This window comes from Hemitrygon akajei, chromosome 4 (genome assembly GCF_048418815.1).
Source record: "Hemitrygon akajei chromosome 4, sHemAka1.3, whole genome shotgun sequence".
NCBI lineage: Eukaryota > Metazoa > Chordata > Chondrichthyes > Myliobatiformes > Dasyatidae > Hemitrygon > Hemitrygon akajei.
Genome location: NC_133127.1, coordinates 168,216,448 through 168,235,560, shown reverse-complemented (window position 1 = coordinate 168,235,560; position 19,113 = coordinate 168,216,448). Strand labels below are relative to the sequence as shown.

Genomic DNA, 19,113 nt, shown 5'->3' with positions numbered 1-19,113 from the left:
TATTACTTTATGATATTGAAACTTGGGCTCCTTCAAAGGAACAGAAGTAAACTTAAGTGCATGGCACTCATGATATAAAGAAGATCATCATCAAATGAAAATTTATAGTGACAGAGTATGACTTTGCCAATTTGTCAAGCAACTTGATTTGAATACAGATCCTGTCTGGATGGCAAAGACCAGGCATAAAGTCGAAAGATAAAAAGAAAATTATTAAGGCAAAGTGCGTGAGTAATGGAAGACCAGACACAACCACCAGAGAATCCAGTTCCACCCCCAGAACCAGATGACTGCGAAGAGAATGGCATCAGAATTTATAGTAATCTCGTCCAGCTTGATTAGTAGCTGATCAATTAGCTAAATTTATTTAGTTATGTGCTCTAACTGTATTATTAAAAAATGCCTTAATTGTTTCAAGACAACGTTTCTACCTCAATGAAACAGATTGCGGCTGGCTGTTAAAATGGACGAAGTGATGGTTAATTGACATATGATTGCTTGAGAGTGCTTGCCTGTAAATCATATTGTCCTTGAATTTTCAGCTCGTGTTATTAAGGTCATACAACCAGATATCACAGAGATTGGATCAAGCTTTACCAAAGAAGTGATTCCGTATGGTAGATACACATCCTCGTGCACTGTATTTGCAGCAACTCTTCCTTTCTTTTCTAAAGTGTTTTTTGCTAATCTTTTCCCTATTTTACCCCTTTCTTTCTTGAAGCCAATGGGGCACAGGCTTTGTGGTGGTGCAAGGAACTGAATTATTTTTCTTCTTTATTTAATTTTTAGTGAGCACCCTAAGTTCATTGTGGTGCAACTGTATTTTAAATAATGGGCTGACCTGACTACTTAATCTGTTCTTGGCCTCATGTCTTGGCAGGAATTTGATTTTTATTAAACATAAGGGATCATTTTATAATCTTATTCCCCTTGCCTGCCAGGAATGGAGCCATGGATACTTAGAGAAAAGCAGGAAGTGTCTCCTCTTTGTGGACGCATCGCAATGTAGCAATCCAAAAATGATTTTATGATCTTGCACTTTTCCTTAGTCCTGTATCTTCCTCAGCTTCAAACACTTGCCCACGTTCCCCTTTGAAAGATGCCATGCTCTCTCTGCTATGGCATCTTATTCTCCAATAACACCTGTGTAAAAAATAATCTCTAACCTTTAACTTACAAAACTTCTCTTACAATAATGATCCCACCTATTCCTACCTGCAAGAACCCTGCTACCCAAGTCATTGATCTCCTAAGCATTTGCGATGATTAATGGATCGAAGGTTATGAGGAGCATGTACATGAATTCCTAATTAATTGCACGTAGAAATAGTCATCTGCGACGGGAATGTGAACTTCTAAAGTTACGTGTGTGGTATTAACCCAAACCTAAAGGTGCCTTTTCAAAGAAAGTCACCTCTGTGTAACAGGTTTAAAATCATCTACATATGAAATGTGACCCTTTGCACAGTTGAATTGAGTTGGAAACCAAAAGTGACTTTTGGCTGACAGCACTGGGGTAAAAGAATCTGGAAGACTTAGTCAGCAATGATTCTAAATGATTTTCTGTTGTGTAGATTGCCATCATAATTTCAAAAGCCATCCAACAGGATTTTTGTTCATTCTGAAGTTAAGAAAAAACTTTAGCTGCAACAGGAAACTGATGTCTGCAGCAGTTCAAAGGATGGTCTACATTGGATTGAATGGCTGAAATACTATCTGGGTGCAATGGGGCAAAAATGGGAAATGTTGCTGAAGGAACCATAATCCTATTGGCTGTAGCAAGTTGAATTAAAATGACATAGTCATCCTATAATCTAAGAAGCACAAAAATCAATGGGATTTGAGATCTTATTGTATATCTTAAGAAGGTTCAGCCAAGAGCTAGCTTCAGTTTTAGGATGATAGTAGCAAGGATCTGACTAATTCAGAAATGAAACCATCACCTGTAAAGTTTTCAGTCTGTTAAACTGAATTGATTTGTATCCATTTGATTTCCAATATAGATTTTTCTTGAAGATCATTTTTAGTTATACTTTTGGCTACCTAGAGATAGATGAGGGACTAATTTTATTATATTTGTACAGTAACAGGGGCTCTCCCATGATCATAATATAGAATTAATTTGGGTGTGAAGTCTTGTATCTTTAGCCACATTATTTGGTAATCAGCCCACTTAAATATCCAACTAAGCCTCAGTCATTTTTTGGAAAATTACACAACTGGAATAATAAGACAGGAGACTGCTAAAATATAATAACATTAAACTTGTGTTAGGGTATTTGAGGCCTATTGTTATATGAACAATGCATTCCTGCTAAACACAAATTGCAAATAACCTGATTCTTTTTAAACTGAAGTAAGTGAAATTGATTGCATTTACCTCAGCTGGTCATTCAAAATAGAAATATCAAGAACTATTCTGAAATCTGAGCTTCATTATAATCACAGGATTAATACCCACCAAAGGCAGGCAGGGTTTTTCTGCAGTTTATGAAATAAGCTTCCATTTAAAATGGGATAGCATTTGTTTACAGTGGGACAAAATTACTAATGGTTCCATTAGATTCAACTGGCTTTCAATATGATGTCAAATTCAGTCCAACAAAGACTTTCCTTTCCTTATTATTTTGACGGTGCTATGCTTGCTAAACTTGAATGTCGAGAAATTAATTTAGTGAAATAACGGCGCTAATATCTTTGCTTCTCAGAAACTAAGGTCACAGAAATTACAAGAGTTGTTACATCTAAACCAGAAATAAAAGTATTTAGTGGAAAGGTCATTCAAAGCGGTGAGTTATTAATTATTTTAAAAAAAAACTTCACTCATGGGATATGTTGATCGCTGGCAAGGTTGGCGTTTAATACCTATCCTGGTGAGTTGATTGTGTGAGCTACTTTCTAAATCACTCTAATCCATGTAATATAGGTTCTGTTGAGATGATTTAGATAGAAAGTCTCATTATGTTCACCCAATAAACAATAACATCGTGACAGAGTGCTGCTTCCAGGAGGGAACATACAAGCAGTGGCCACCTTCTATAAGTCCAGTTGATAGAAGATGCTAATTAGAGAGATGCAATTGAAGTGATCTCGTTGAATTTCTGCAAAATGTTTTATAGATTGTACAGACTGAATTCAGAATACTTAAGTGGTGGATAAAACTTGAGAATGGTGGTGGGGTCCCAAACAAGTGGATGCCTTTGCCCTGAGTAGGTTTTTTTTACTGAAATGGTGATCATCTAACAACCAGAGAATGATCTGCCACACTATCAGTGTGCCCTACGGGTTGTAGAAAGGCTTGGGAGTGGAAGGTGACTACAGAATCCCTGGTCCATCACCTGCCACAAGGATTTAAGTGGAAATCTAGTTGAATTAGTTATTCACTAGTGGAGAATTTGTAATGGCAATGCTGTTGAATGTCAACGGTAATTAACCTTCCCTCTTGCTGGGGATAACCATTGCTTAGCCCTCATCTGGTGCAGATGTTAGTTTTCTTACATCATCCTGAGTCGATATGTTATGTGAGTCTTGCTGCACATGGGGTATGACCAGCCTCATTTCCTGAGGAATTGCAAATGGAGCTGAACATTATTCAATCAACATACAAATTTCTAACTTTATGATGGTGAGAGACTTGCTGATGAAGCAACTGAAGATGACTGAGAATGAGATCATCCACAGTGATGTCATGAGGTGGTCTACCAACAAATAGGACTGCCTTCCTAATAATGGATATCACCCTAGTCTATGGGATAATTTTACTGTGATTCTCATCGTCAATTTCACTTGTTGCTACTATCAATTTGACAGAAGTACTGGTGATATCTTTTATCAGTTTATAAAGAAGAGTTACCTGATGGGGCCATGATGGGTTGGATTAGATTCGACCCATCATTTTATTTTGAGTGTGTGGTCAGAACGTCTTCACTTCTGTTGGGTGGCTCCTGAGCCCTGTGGTCTAAACCACTCTTCATATTATTTTAAGTGACATGATTTGTCTGAAGACTGCCATCAAAGAGGAGGGATAAGTCCTTGGTTTGATACTTCTGTCTCAAGGCTTTAACCGACAGATGCTGAAGACTGCAACCCCGAAGCAGTAGGCTGATGCCACAGGCATTGAATCCCTGGATAAATCGCAGATATCTAAGATTAATTGAAGTAGATTTTTCAACATTTCTATATGTCAATGCATCTCAGGTCCCAGCGAAAGGGAAACAAAATCTAGAAGGTATATGGTTTTAAAGGAAAGATTTACAAGGGACTTAAGGGGAAAACTCTTCTACAGATATTTGAGTGCATATGGAATGAGCTGCCAGACAAAGTACTGTAGTTGATGCAGGTAAAATTACAATATTTAAAATACTCTTGGATAAATACATAGATATAAAAGGCTTAGAGCAGGGGTTTACAAGTTTTTTTGCCATGGACCACTACCATTAACTGAGGTGTCCATGGACCCTTGCCATTAATTGGTTTAGAGTGATATGGACCAAACATGTGGTCACCTTATGTGGTCATCTTCGTCAGCGTAGATGAGCTGCACCAAATAGTCTTTCTCGGTGCAGTATTATGACTCTAGATGTTTGCAGGTCCTTCAGCTGTCTCTGTTACACTCCGTCGCTGCTCTTTACCATCATGGAGTATGGGAATGTCTACATGATCTCATCCTGCTGTTCATTTATTCTCTTCTGCACTTTATCACTGGATGAGACAGGACTATGAAATGTTTTTCTGAACCGTCAGTAAATTAGCATGCAACAGCTTCTGCTTATTCGGCTTATTTGTGGCAATTTCATTTGGCTAGTACACAGTACTTAGTACACGAGTTATTGTTTCTGCTCCTCACTGAACTAGATTGCTCCCCTGGCTTGTCAAGGAGGTCTATTCTGCTTGATGATAGCACAACACATCAAACAGGAGGGATGTAGAGTGGTCCTTCCTGTATCTGTAATCATTAGATCAGTGAGGATGAGAAAATTATCTTGTTTTGTTTCTTACCCTCTGGCTCAGCTATTCTGGCAGCAATGAACTTCAGGACTAAGTCAGATTCAGAATTTACCACTCTTGTTAATCCACATTGGAGTTTCTCACCTTGAATATATTGTGCACCCTCTCTTCATTTGGCTTGTCAGTCGTGTATGTGGATACTGAATATTGATTCATCAACTAAAACGCAGCAGTATATCATACTCTGCAAATTTCCTTGCCTTTGTGAGACCTGGTGCCATAAAAGTTTGTAGGATTTGAAAACTTATCAAGAATTTCACAATTATTTTCTCCTAATGCCTTTGATAAAACACTGTGCCTTTGTCTCTCCCTCCAACAGGATGGGAATCATGTATAGATTGCAATGTGAAATCCATACAGACAAGTATAGCTGTGAGTCTGATAATGTGTTATTTAACTGATCTGAGGGACAAGTCTCCAAGTTTAATCTTTGAATGGACTTTGGTGAATAAAGTAAGCTGGAGGTGCCTTCGTCATGTCCATCTTCTGTGTTGATGCTCGGCTGTCTTTCCAGTCGTAGCATTTTCGCATTTTCATGTAGCAGATTTTCACAACTGAGTGGCTAATGGATCAGTACAGAGGACAGTTGAGAGCCAACCATTCTGCAGTGTTTCTGAAATCATCTGCCAGACTCTGGTAGAGTTCCATTCTTATAAAAATTCCAGGATGAGCTGATATTTTACAATCCAATATTATTTTTACCGATACTGTTTTTTGTACTTCTAGATATTTTCACTATTATTTTTCCAGGTGCTATAGTGAGACTTGAACCCATGGATTGTTTCCCAGACGTATGAAATAATTTAACTACTTTAATTTTATCTTGTATTAAAAGGCATATGATTCTTATTATTTATTGTATTATATTTATAATAAATTATTTTCAGAAAAGATTCACAAGGATGTTGCTGGGGTTGGTGACCTTGAGGAATAAGAAACTGGAGAGACTGGCATTATTTTTCCTAAAGCAAAACAGGCTGAGGGATGAGCTTACAGATATTTATAAAACTTAAGAAGGATATGGATAAAGTAAATGGTCACAGTCATTTTTCCAGTGTACAGAGTCTAAAACTTGAGGGCATAGGTTTAAAGTGAGAGGAGAAGAGATTTAAAGGAGACTAGAGAGGCAAGTTTTTCACACCGAGGGTGGTGAGCAAAAGGAACAAGCATTTAGAAGAAGTGGTAGAGGCGGATACAATTACAACATTCAACAGACATTTAGACAGGTTCATTGATAGGAATGGTTTGGAGGGATATGGGCAAAATGCAGGCGTAGGACTAGGTATGGATGAGTTGGGTTGAAGGACACCATAATCCTATAATAAAAAATCAGATATTAGTCATCACCATTTACTCAATAATATTTGATACAGTTCATACTAATTTGAACCTCATGAAAATAAATAATAAATTAGTAAAACTACTCATGGTGTTAAGTAAAGAGGAAAACAGCTAAAGGATGCATAGATGGAAGTTTTGGGACCCCGCATAGAATGAGACAGAACATAATAGAGTCATCCTCAAATGTTGGTCCAGCAAAAAGGGCAGTGACTGAGTACAGGATAGTGGATGTGGGAGAAAGCTCTGTGAGCTGGGATGAAGAGCCAACATTTTAAACCATCATTAGTGAAACTCCAGATGGAGTTGGGCAAGCATGACAACTAGATAAGTACATGAATAGGAGAGGTTTAGCGAGCAATGAGCAAAAATGCTAAGAGGACAGAAAGCTACAAACTGTAGAACGGCATTGTGCTAAAACAGGAACTGTATCGAAGAAGGCACTTTTAAACTGAAAGAGTAGAACAGAAGAAAGAGGGAGAGTATGGAGCTTGTGGTTAGATGTTGGGAAACATAGTGACGTAATTGCAAATGGGGCTTTGGAACTGCAATATTGTATGAAGGTATGTAGATAAATAATGGTCAGCATTGGATAGACATTACTTAGTCACCTCATTAGAATTAGCTTGGCAAACATTTAAGATTTACTCCATATCCTGAGAAAGAGTTACTGATACAGTTGTTATTATAGCTGTGACTTACAAGTAGGTCTTGGGAAAAGGGTTAGTAACAATCTTCAGGCCCACTAATCATTTATATTATTTCTCCAGAGGCTTAATGTAATATCATTGTTTACTTTCTCTCTCTATCTCTCTCTCCCTTGGTGATGATTCAGGAACGAGTGATGCTGATGCTATGGCCCTTTCCAAACTTATTGAAAGAGGTCTGTAGTTTACTGAAAGCGTATTTTGATACATTTTTCAATTTTACATTTTATAGTGTGACTGATGGGATTTTGCTATAAAATTCCTCCTTTTTCCTCCCCAACCCTTCCACTCCCACCCCAGCACCCCAACCAAAATGACCTGGGTATTTTTGTTTCTGAAGAGATTCCCTCCCTACACGTTTAAAAAAAAACATCCTGACATTTAGCAGTATCTAACTCCTGGGACTAATCGCAAACTTTGTTTCTGATAGGTTTAACTAAAAAGGGGAAGTTTGTTTATTTCATTTTTGATAGGGAATTGTTTTACATTTTATACCTGATCAAAAATACACATGCAAGTAAATGGCTTGAGTCTCTTTGCATCTATAATTAAAATCCAGTCAAACCCTACATACATAAATGAGTAAGGTATTATTTTCTTATAAATGTTGTTTGCTCAGAGACAGTAGAAGCATTCTTGGAACTCAAAATAGTGGGAAATGGCACATTATAGTGAAGAGCAGCATTGTGTTGTTGAACTTGTTACTCTATGAACAAAATTGCTTGTGCCTCCAATAAAGTACGATTTGAAATAAGCAACATAGTCCCAGTGTGGAATTTGGTCAAAAATGTTAGATAAACCCCTTTTTCTGTTCTGAGAGCAATCAATATTCTAAGTGGGGTTTAGTTTGAGCCTGAAATAATTCAGGAAGCCAAATTAAAATCTACTATCTTAACAAAACTTTTACGATGTTGACCTGCTTCCATCACTTCTTAGACCAATGATAAGGTAAATATCACAGGAAGAATTCGGCATTTTTAAAATTATTCTGTTTTCTCCACTTAAACTATTGCTCTATAAGTATTCTGAGATATTGTTGTTTAAGCATGTCATGTAATTGTCTTAAACTTTTCTGCTTATTACTTAAATTATGACATTAATTGAAAAGTAAATGTGTTAATGTATCTAAAGTATGCTAATGAATATCACATTTGTAACCTTCCTACAGTAGAAGTAGAGAAAATGTTAGAGGTTCACAATTGACATGTATCTTGTCAGGAACACAGTACAGCAAGGTCACCAAGATAATAGAGGGTGATCACAAAATACTTGAGGATGAAGAAGTCAAAAAACTCCTTCACGGAGGTTAGTGAGCTGCTAGCTCTCACCCTTTCACCCTGAAGCATGGATTGATAGGAACCCCATTCCTATTTACCAATCTAGTTGACTAATTGCCTGTATGTCCTATCTGTTTGGCTTCTATTAAGTACAGTTAACATAGCAACTTGTGTTTGCTAATTTTTCTTTGGACATGTGGTACTTGAATAAACTTGAAGACTACTCATAGATCGAAGAAGACCTGTAATTGCTTGCAATGTTCTTCAATGTGAGATGTCAAAACTTAGTCAAAAGTTCTTCTTAACCTTTATTAACAATTCAAGGTTGCATTTCTTTATACATACGATACTGGATTCTTTACTTTCATTATTTCTTTATTTTCCTGTATATGCCTGCAAGAAATTAAATCTCAAAGTAGTATATGGTGACATATACGTACTTTGATAATAAATTTACTTTGAACTTTTTGCAATAATTCTTAATCCTTATAAATGGAACCCTTTTGTTCATTTAATTCATAATGCATGGAAATGTTTTACTACTTATTGTTAAGGTTATGGTATACTGGATGTTAATAAATTAAATATACCTGGCTGAACTCAGTAAATATTTTTATTGAAGAGCTGGAATGGTTGAGAGCATTAATTTCTATCTATCAGTTAACAGGTATAACAACTGATATCGGATAAGCACTTCAAATCTACATTGTGATAATTTGGCAAACACCTCTGGAAGAATGGGACATGCAAATGTGTGGAAAATAATTATTTACCGTAGATATCGTAATACTCATACACAGCAAATGGAAACCTCTTCCTTGCATGTTTCACAATTAATAATCTTTGTGTAAAACAACAAGCTACCCATTGGAAGAATTTAAAAGATTGAACAGTTAACCTGTGGGGGAAAGGAATTTTCTGGTGGGGGGGGGGGTTTGTGTGTGTGTGTGTGTGTGTGTGAGAGAGAGAGAGAAAGAAAGAGAGAGAGCAATTACTGCATTCTGAATCGTGAATAATTATTTTCAAGTCTTCCCATACTATTGTAAGGAAACTCTTATTTAAGTTAATAGTGTTGTGATGGCAAATGTGATCAAGAATATCTAAAAGTGGTATTACAATATAAGTTAGCTAACATAGTCAAGTTCACAAGTAGATTAGCAAGTGTTGTACTACAGCTTTCTCATCTTAAAGGAAAAATTGTTACAGGTGGTGAAATTATCCATTTTTGCTACAACCACATAATATTATATTAGCAGCAATCATAAATACGTAATTTATTTTTGACTTTTAGAAGATATTCAATGACATTTTAAAAATATATTTACACAATCCTCTATTTAAATAGAGATTATTTGCTGGCACTAAACACAATTATTCAATTTGTCTCAACTGCAAATTACAATAGTTCTGAATTTTTAAGAGAATCAGATTTAATATCAGGGGTATATGTTGTGAAATTTGTTGTTTTGCAGCAGCAATACATAATAAAATTATAAATTAGTTATATATATATATATAAATTAAAGTAAATAAGTAGTGCAAAAAGAGAGGGAAAGTATTGAAGTTGAGTTCATGGGTTTGTTGTCCATTCAGAAATCTGGTGGAGGGGAAGAAACTGTGCTTATGAAACAGATCCGTTCAAAACAACTTACAAGCTCTCCTACAGAGTTTGGTCTGGAATTTGCAAATATTACTTTGTTTTTAATTGTTATACCAAGAATAATTGTTATACCAATTATTCAACCAAGAATTCAACTGTATTTTTCATTTATTTCCATTTAAAATTAATTTCAGCAAGGACTGAACATACTGTGAGACTGGCTTCAGGTATGTTAAACTTCCTTATTTATTATAAGAATGAAAGGCATGCTGCTAATTGCCACCAACATTATTTAACAGCCTTTAGCACGATGCTAATCCTTTAGCTGAAATAATCACTCCTGTGATTGGAGTCATGGCAACTTTTGTCTTTTGTAAGAGTACTTTTGTAAGAAGTAACGTCCTGAGTAATATTTCTGCAACTACTTTCACATTCTTAACAACCTCCCCCATCACTGAAAACATTCTGAGGTACAAATTTATCTTGGCCAATAACACAAAGAGGTTGGGATCCCAACAGGGGCTTGATATTTTTCCTCCCCATATTCAGGTCCACCAAATTGTTACCAAACCCTGTGACCATGTAGAATGGGTGACATGAATTTTATTGGGTGCAGTGATAGAGGAAGTGGCAGAAGGGCATATTGACTGAGATTAATTAAACAACAGATGAGATTTCAGGAGTAGAGAAGCAATAGCCTGTTTCAGTGCTGTAATAAAACAGATGAAATAATTATTTAAAAAATCTTCTGGAGAATGGCAGAAATTTAGTTGCTAGAAATTCACCCTTTATAGCAGCAGGACTTGGCACTCCAGTTGAAACTTTTCATTTTACTGTAATGAATGCAATTGAGTTTCATAAGATGAATGCCCTGCTTTTATCATTTTGTCCTTTTAGCCTATGGTAATTCAGATAATAATTTCAAATGTTAATCAAAAATCCCCCAGAAGGCACAGACCTCAGATTGTCACAGTTATAAAGACCATAACATATAGAAACAGAATTAGACCATTTGGCCCATTGGGTCTGCTCTGCAATCAGAAACAAAATAGTAAGAATAGAACTGAACTAGAACATTTGGACCTTTAGGTCTTTCTCTGCCATTCCCTGAGCTGATCTTTTACCTCAGCATCACTTTTCCTACACCAATCAAATATTCCTTGATTTACAAATATCCATTCAGCAGGCAGTCTCTCCCTGGAAGCTCAGTGAATGAGCATTAATAGTCTCTTATGTAGTCATTTTCAAAATTCCCTATCCTATCCTACAGGTGAAGAAATCTCATCTCAGACCTCAGTGACTAGGCCTGACTTATAGTTTCTAACGCCTTATCTGCTAATGATCTGGAAAGTTTTTTCCCATCCTCAGTGTGCAGAGTGTTGTGAATCATGAGAATTTTCTAATTATGAATGTTCGTCTCCATGAAGCGTATCTGCCTCACTTATTCTCACTGAGTCTGCAGCGCTGGATATTTTCAACAACCAGCATTGATCTGAGGGATAAATTCTAGCATCTGCTTCTGTGACTGTTCAACCACTACAAATCTCAACTAGAACGTAGCTATAATGAGAATCACCAAAATGACAGGATACACATGAAAAATATTCAAATCTCCTGAAGATGAAGAAGAGCATGCCAGCACATATCAAGCAGATGGGGAGATTTCACCATCCCTTACTACACACCATGCAGTCATCCCAAACAAAAACAAAGCAACAAGAAGACTTGAAGCCCAAGAGCCATGAAGCAGAAGCTGGAGAACATCAAGAGGAAGCTATCAGAGGAAAGCCCTTTATGCGTATCCACAAATCCATCTCTCAGCTCAGTGGATGTGACAAATGTTTTGTATTTAGGCTACAGGAGGAACATGACACAGAGATTGTTTTTATAATGAGCTTGCCAAATCACAGTTCTAAAACAAAGGCCACATATTTGGATAGCCACCACTCAGCAATGTTCTTTCTAATTTGTAATGACCAGTGTGCGTGAAAAGTTTGAGCTGTGCAATTTTTTCCCCCAGTGACAACATGTGCACACTGAACAATTTCTTCAAGAAAAACAGTATAAATAAGCCAGTTCTAAAATCCGCAGACAAATTATCGCAAACTCCACACTGTTGCACTGCCTGCATCAGAAACAGGAAAAAAAAATGTGATCGTGTATGATCGTGAAATATATTTAACATGCCAATGAGGTAGAGGGTGACAATCTTGTGTGTGCAGTTTAAAATCCTTTGTGCACTAGTAGCAAAAGACGTGTGTGCATGCACACGCGCACACCTCAGAAGGAACATTGTCACGCAGTGAAAGTAGATATTAATGATGACTTCTCCAATGCAGCCTTTGGATTTCTGAGGAAAACTATTTTAAGACCATCTCAAGCAGCACCAAGTTTCTGATCTACCAGATATCAATGGCCCCAGTTCTCCAGCTTGCTACAGAGACTTGGATTATTCACCATAAATTCGAGACAGATAGTATCAACATTTGTCGCAGAACAATCTTCTAAAGCCACTGAAAGGTGAAATGATCAAATATCAGCACCCTCTCCCAGCCCAACGTCCCAAGTGTTAAGGCTCTAATTCACTCATTGGGCAGGCTTTTCTTTAGGCTTGCATGCCCAACACCAGACTCCCAAAACAGACTCTTTCATAGCAAGAAATTGCCATGAAGATAGAGGAAAAGATTCAGAGATATTCGCAAAGCCTCCTTTAAGAATATGCTACTGGCTCTTGTGAATTAATGATCATGACTGTTAAAAGAAGAGAAAGAGCTGGCACTGAAAACCTAGAGCCTATGCACAGGCTCTAATGTAAATGGTAGAAGGAGCACCTCTCCTTTTTAATTACATATGCTCTGCCAAACACCTTCTGCCCCAGGTGTGGCACAGTCTGAAGACACCAGTTCAGCTTTACTAAAGTCACCCTGGAACCAACAAAGTGAGAGTGGAAACAGGTACACACAAAAAAAGAAAAAACATCAATAAGTAGGTGAGGAAGTGTCATGTCACAAGATAATCCCATTCATTCTGCCATGTGGGTCCACCTGTACCAATCCAATAATTTACATGGCTTGATGCAGCACCTTGCATTTCATGACAAGTGGCACTTTGATAAAAGAATTCTAAACACCACATTAAAACAGAGGCATAGGAGAGACTGCAGCTGCTGGCAATGTGGAGCAAAACACTCCGAACGCTGGAACCTCCAGAGTTTTGTGTATGCACACCAGGAAAGAACACTTCCTCTGCACATCTGAGCTCTGCTCTGGTCAAAAACTTGAACATTTTGTGCCGTTGTTCAATATAGATAGTGCCTATTCAATAGTTGCAGTTAGTACATCTAGGAGTTAATATTGTAATCCTTTGATCCAACTGGCAAATGATGAGTAGGTTTTTTTTAGCGTGTCACACCAGACAGTCAGCCATTCTTGTGTGGCGCATGGTGTCAGGATTGGTCTCCTTTCAGATTAACTGGGTCACGATATGAATGTTCTGACTCGACCCTTTTTTTTTAGAGTCCAAGTGGCTGTAGGGTTAATGCTATCATATAGATCACTGTCTCCTCAGGGTTTCTTTAACTTAAGCTCCCAAAACAAAGCTGGTTCATTACACAGCACCAATCCAGAATTGCCTTTCCACTAGGGGAGCTTGACTATAAGCTGCTCTAAAAAGCCATCACATGGGCATTCTGCAAATTCCCTCTCTTGGGATCGGCCAACCTGATTTTCCAAACCGACCTGCATTTTGAAATCCCACACAATTATCATAACATTGCCATTATTGCATGCCTTTTCTATCTCCTGTTGTAATTTCTATCCCACTTCCTGGCTGCTGTTTGGAGCTTTTATGCTGCTCTATTCAGGCTCTTTTCACCCTTGTGGTTTCTTAACTCTACCCACAAGGATTCTATATCTTCCAATCCTGTAGTATGTCACCTCTTTCAAAGGATTTGATTTAATTTTTTACCAATAGAGCCACCCTATCCTCTCTGCCTACTTGCCTGTCTTTTCAAAACAAGATGTATTCCTGGATGTTAAATTCCCAGCTCTGATCATCGTTCAGCCATGACTCGGTGTCACCCACAATGTCACACCTGCCAATCTTTAACTGCACTACAAGATGCCGGAAGGTCTAGACCGTCAGGGGACAGAAGTGAGTGAAGTTGCCATTACTAAGGAGAAGGTGCTTGAGAAACTGAAAGGTCTGAAGATCGATAAGTCACCTGGACCTGATGGTCTACACCCCAGGGTTTTGAAGGAGGTGGCTGAAGAGATCGTGAAGGCATTAGTAATGATCTTTAAAGAATCAATGGATTCTGGAGAACTGGAAAACTGTACTTGGTTTTTCAGAAGACCTTTTGACAAGGTGCCACACATGAAGCTGCTTAACAAGTTAAGAACCCATGGTATTACAGGAAAGATACTAGCATGGGTAGAGCATTGGCTGATTGGCAGGGGGTAAAGACTAGAAGTGAAGGGAGCTTCTTCTGGTTGGCTGCTGGTGACCAGTGGTATTCCACGTGAGTTCTGTGTTGGGACTGCCTGTGTTTACGTTATATGTTAATTATTTGGATGAAGGAATTGATATGGCTTTGTAGCTAAGTTTGCAGATGATATAAAGATAGGTGGAGGAGTGTGCAGTGTGGACGAAGCAGAGAGGCTACAGAAGTACTTAGACAGATTAGGAGAATGGGCAAAAAAGTGGCAGATGGAATACGGTGTTGAGAAGTATATGGTCATGCACTTTGTTAGAAGAAATAAAAGCATAGAGAGTTTTCAAAATGGAGAAAAAAATCAGAAATCTGAGCTGCAAAGGAACTGGGGAATCGTCATGCAGGTTTCCCTAAAAATTAATTTGCAGGTTGAGTCAGTGGTGAGGAAGGCAAATGTCATTTTAGCATTTCAAGCGGATTAGAATATAAAAGCACAGATAAATGTTAAGGTGTTGTAAGGCACTGATGAGGCCTCATTTAGAGTACTATGAGCAGTTTTGGGTCCCTTATCTTAGAAAAGATGTGCTGACATTAAAGAGGGTTTAAAGGAGGTTCACAAAAATGACTCTGTGATTGAAAGGCTTAGCATTTGAGGAGAATTTGATGACTTTGGGCCTGTACTCACTGGAATACAGAACAATGAGGGGGAATCTCACTGAAATCTATAAAATGTTGAAACACCTTCCTAGAGTAGATTTGGAGACGATGGTGGGGGAGTCTAGGACCAGAGGACACAGCCTCAGATAGAGGGACATCCATTTAGAATGGAAATGAGGAGGAATTTCTTTTGCTGGAGAGTGGTGAATCTGTGGAATTCATTGCCACAGGTGGCTGTGGAGGCCAAGTCATTGGGTATAGTTAAGGCAGAGGTTGATAGATTCTTGATTAGTCAGGGCATTAAGAGATACCAGGAGAAGGAGGGAGAATGGGGCTGAGAGTTAAATGGATTAGCCATGATGAAATGGCAGAGCAGTCTTGATGCTCTTGTATCTTATGGTCTAAGATCATCTACCTTATTCCATGTTCTGCGTGCATTCAAATAAATCACTTTCAGTCCTGTATTCATCACCCTTTTCAATTTTCCCCCATGTTACACTTCAACTTATCCCACTGACTGTCATTCTCCCCGCTCGTCCTCATAGTCTCACTACTCAATGCATCTACCTGCATACCAAATACCCCATTCCCAGCCCTATCACTCTAGTTCCCATCCCTCTGCCAAATTAATGTAAACCTTCCCCAACAGCTCTTTCACTCACATTCATCAGATAGTTTTCCCAAAGGCCCAGCATAGCAATAGTAGAACTTTGAGCTTAGCCACTCTGCATCTATGTGGGGAAAGGAGTAGGATTCGAATGTTGGTAGAGGAAGAGTAACAGTGGGGGTTCATGTCTGCACCTAATTCTGGGAAAGCTTGTGAGGAAGTGAAATATATTCCTGTAATGCTTTATTCTGCACAAATCGTCACACCCAAAATAGCAACTGAAAGTGCCTCCTGCCCATATCTCCTTATGATGGCCCCTCTGGGTCTTCTGGTTCCCTTGGTGCACATCCTCTCTCATGCTGTTTATCTCATTAATCAAGTCTTCCACATCCCTTTGAGTCCTTCTTCCTTTAACCCATTCCTTCCTCTCTACAGTGTGTCCTGGCTGGTATGTCCCTGGTGTTGTACAGCCAAATGTATGAAGCTGCCATCAATTGTGTGGTTCTGCTGAGAACTATGCAGGTCTTTTTACAAATGCATCAGTTTTGACTGTGAATTATCCTAACCTTACTCCAGACTAATCGGGCCAATTCTGCATTTTTTTTAAAAGGAAGCCCAATCTGGCATTAGTTTCTAATGCGATAAAGTTGGCATACATCAAAAAAAAAGTTCCAGTTCAATTGCTGGCACATGAGGGACACAGTACCATTAAAGACAATTCTAATTCCATAACAGAGCGAGATAATAGCATGAGTAACTTAACAGAGCAAAACAATTTAGCTTCTCCAAGGTCCAAGCTTCTCTCAGTTTCACACTCATAAAGAGTTCTTACTATGATAATCTTGGTAATAACCTCCATCTGTCCCTTTAAGGATCAGAACTGACTGTGTTTTGCAACACATGTTCAGTCCCCTGTTTGAATATAGAAAGTGTTAAACACTATTTTAGGCATTGCCTCCAGATGTTTCTTTTTGTGCTTCCTTCAATACATTAACAACTCTCTTTGGGCAAGTAAAATGTGCATGCCCTGTCCTCCAAACCAGATGCTTATTCAAGCAGTCCTGTGTCTGGAAAATGAGAATGGTGCTATGGAATTTCTATTCCAAAGATGCCTGTTCAGGCAAAAAAATGTCAGAATTACATTTACAAGTGTTTCTACCTGTAAATCATTTTTATTTAATTCTACGGTCACAAATGTATGACCATTAGAATCTTTGGAGAGGTGGTGTACAAATAGTCAAGCCTGATCTATAAAGTATTGGGTATTTTTCATACACTTTTCACCATTCCCTAAATACCACAGCCATTCATTGACTTCTTCATTAAAAATGTTAATTTTCATCCCCATCTCCTTTGGGGAGAAAAGAATTAGCTGTGATATTTATTCATATAAATACAGATAAATAGTTCCTGTTCTCAGTAAAACTTCTGGCTGTAATCCATGCAGTATTTCTTTCGACATTATACTTGGGTGCTTGTCAATTCATCAGCCAAATTAAACATCCAATTTAACTGACCACTAAAGAATATGAAACAGCTTGGTGCTGTATCAATTCTTCGTAAAATGTTATTGCAATTATTATTCAAAAACGTTTTATAGACTAATACATCAATAGGCACAAAACTCTGAAACCCGGTTAACAAAGATAAACTAGTTCAGTTGTTAACAAAAATTGAAATAGAAACAAAAAAAAAACAGAGCCCTAAATCTGTGAATCTCTATGAGTCTTCCGGGGAAGCCAAAGGCCCTGTGTCTCTGAATTCACAAGTCCATCGGAGGCTAGAGACCGAAGACTGGGGTTAGAGAATCGTGTATGTGCGAGGGTGGAAGGAATGAGACTTGCTTTGCTGTTGTTGCTATGTTGCTTAGCATGTTCTATGTTGTCTGCCATGCATGGTGGCTATGCACTGTTGCTGCTGGAATGTGTAGCAACACTTGCAGGTGTATTGGTTGTTTACAGAAACAACATGTTTTATTATATTTTGATGTAAGTATGATAAATGAATCTGAATCTGAAAATGTTTCCCTTTTTTAAACTTTGAAATAACAATATTAATTTTAATAATAGCTCTAATTTAAAAAATATTAAAGCAATTCTAGTGCAGAGTTGGTTTGTAAACATACTGGACTACATATATGTACCTTTGAATTCAAGTGTTTGAGGGGTCTTATTTGTAATTTCCAACAGCGTTAAGAGGGGCAAGGAGTGCAATGAAGAGGATCCCAAAAAAGAAGTTACAGGGTTAAAGAAGATATGAAATTTTTGCTTTGAAAACGGAGGACATCCAACCAAAGAAGAAGATCATAAGTTTGAGGCTTAGCCTATATCAACCTCAGATGAGAAGAATGTCAAGTTTTGCACATGTCACAAAATTCCCATCAAGTTCACATGAATGTTGAATAACAAAAACAAATATATGAAATTATCGATTTCCCTGTGTTTTGCAATTATATTATGGTATGTTTTAGAAATAAAATTGGTTAGGTTCTAGAGGCTTTTCATTGGAACTATTGGAAAATTAAATCAGGGATATTCGAAAATGTAAAATGTGTAATTTACTAAATAGTGATGTTTTTGTAACACCTCCAGTTAATAGCAGTCATTTTCTTCTGTCAGTTAAAATGTGTCCTATCTGGAAAAAGTCATATCTTCCAGTTTTATCAGTGGTAGGATATTCATAAGCATGGCAGGAATCTGTACAGGAACATATCAAAAGTTTGTTTGTCTCATATATTTGTTTCCACTTTTGAAGCCGGGCTTAATAAGAGCAGATAGGAAACTAGCTAATGTATTGAAACTGATATCCTGTAAGTTTCAAAGCTAATGTCATTGCTTGCTCTAGTGTATCTATGGGTTATTTCTGACATGCATTTTGTATTAAGGCATAAAAAGCTTTGCAATTCACAAACACAGATTCAGATTGTCTGTACTTTTATAAATTGAATTGAATTAATATTTTTCCAAACTTTTTCTATAAAAGTTCTGTATCAATGAAAAACTTGTTCTTTCTTTCCTGCATTTTGCAGATTGAATCCTGCCATGATGCCACCTTAGAAAACCATCTTTAAAATGGCTAAAAGTTTATGGAAAATATGCTGAACTTGGTGCTTTCTTTTGTACTTTCTTTTAGAAACAATTATTCATTAAAGAATATTTCCTCATGCCTGGTTTTGTTACCTCCTTTCTCACATGGATGTATTTGAATGTTCATTCTGACAATTAGCAGCTTTCTACTTCTTACGGCATCTGCAATAAATGCCAGATGGCAAAGCCTCCTTGACCCTGCGGACTCTCAACATGGATCAGTAACACGTCTCGCTGGTGGATGCAAGCCATCCGCAGCCTGACCTTTGCTCATGCCCATGATGCCAGGCATAATCCATTAAGCAACATGGGAGTAAAATTGTCCTGCAAGTTCTACCATTGTTCATAATATGAAAATAGAAAATTGTGTTGTAGCATGCATTATGAATATCAATCAAAAAC

The 19,113-nt window shown here is 37.7% G+C and overlaps 1 protein-coding gene across 3 annotated transcripts in view; it reads left to right on the top strand.

Annotated features, from left to right (window-relative positions):
* LOC140726920 (periostin-like) overlaps positions 1 to 18,788 on the top strand; it is a 66,060-nt gene extending 47,272 nt beyond the window's left edge. The window contains exons 17-22 of one of the 3 annotated variants that reach the window (XM_073043922.1): positions 543 to 617; positions 2,709 to 2,789; positions 7,181 to 7,228; positions 8,271 to 8,357; positions 10,124 to 10,156; positions 17,815 to 18,788. In XM_073043922.1, coding sequence (XP_072900023.1) covers positions 543 to 617; positions 2,709 to 2,789; positions 7,181 to 7,228; positions 8,271 to 8,357; positions 10,124 to 10,156; positions 17,815 to 17,873 — 383 coding nt within the window. In that variant the 3' untranslated portion in view covers positions 17,874 to 18,788. The remainder of the gene's footprint in view (positions 1 to 542; positions 618 to 2,708; positions 2,790 to 7,180; positions 7,229 to 8,270; positions 8,358 to 10,123; positions 10,157 to 17,814) is intronic. The other 2 variants (XM_073043924.1, XM_073043925.1) reach the window with 2 other exon arrangements.
* The last annotated feature ends 325 nt before the right edge of the window (positions 18,789 to 19,113 follow it).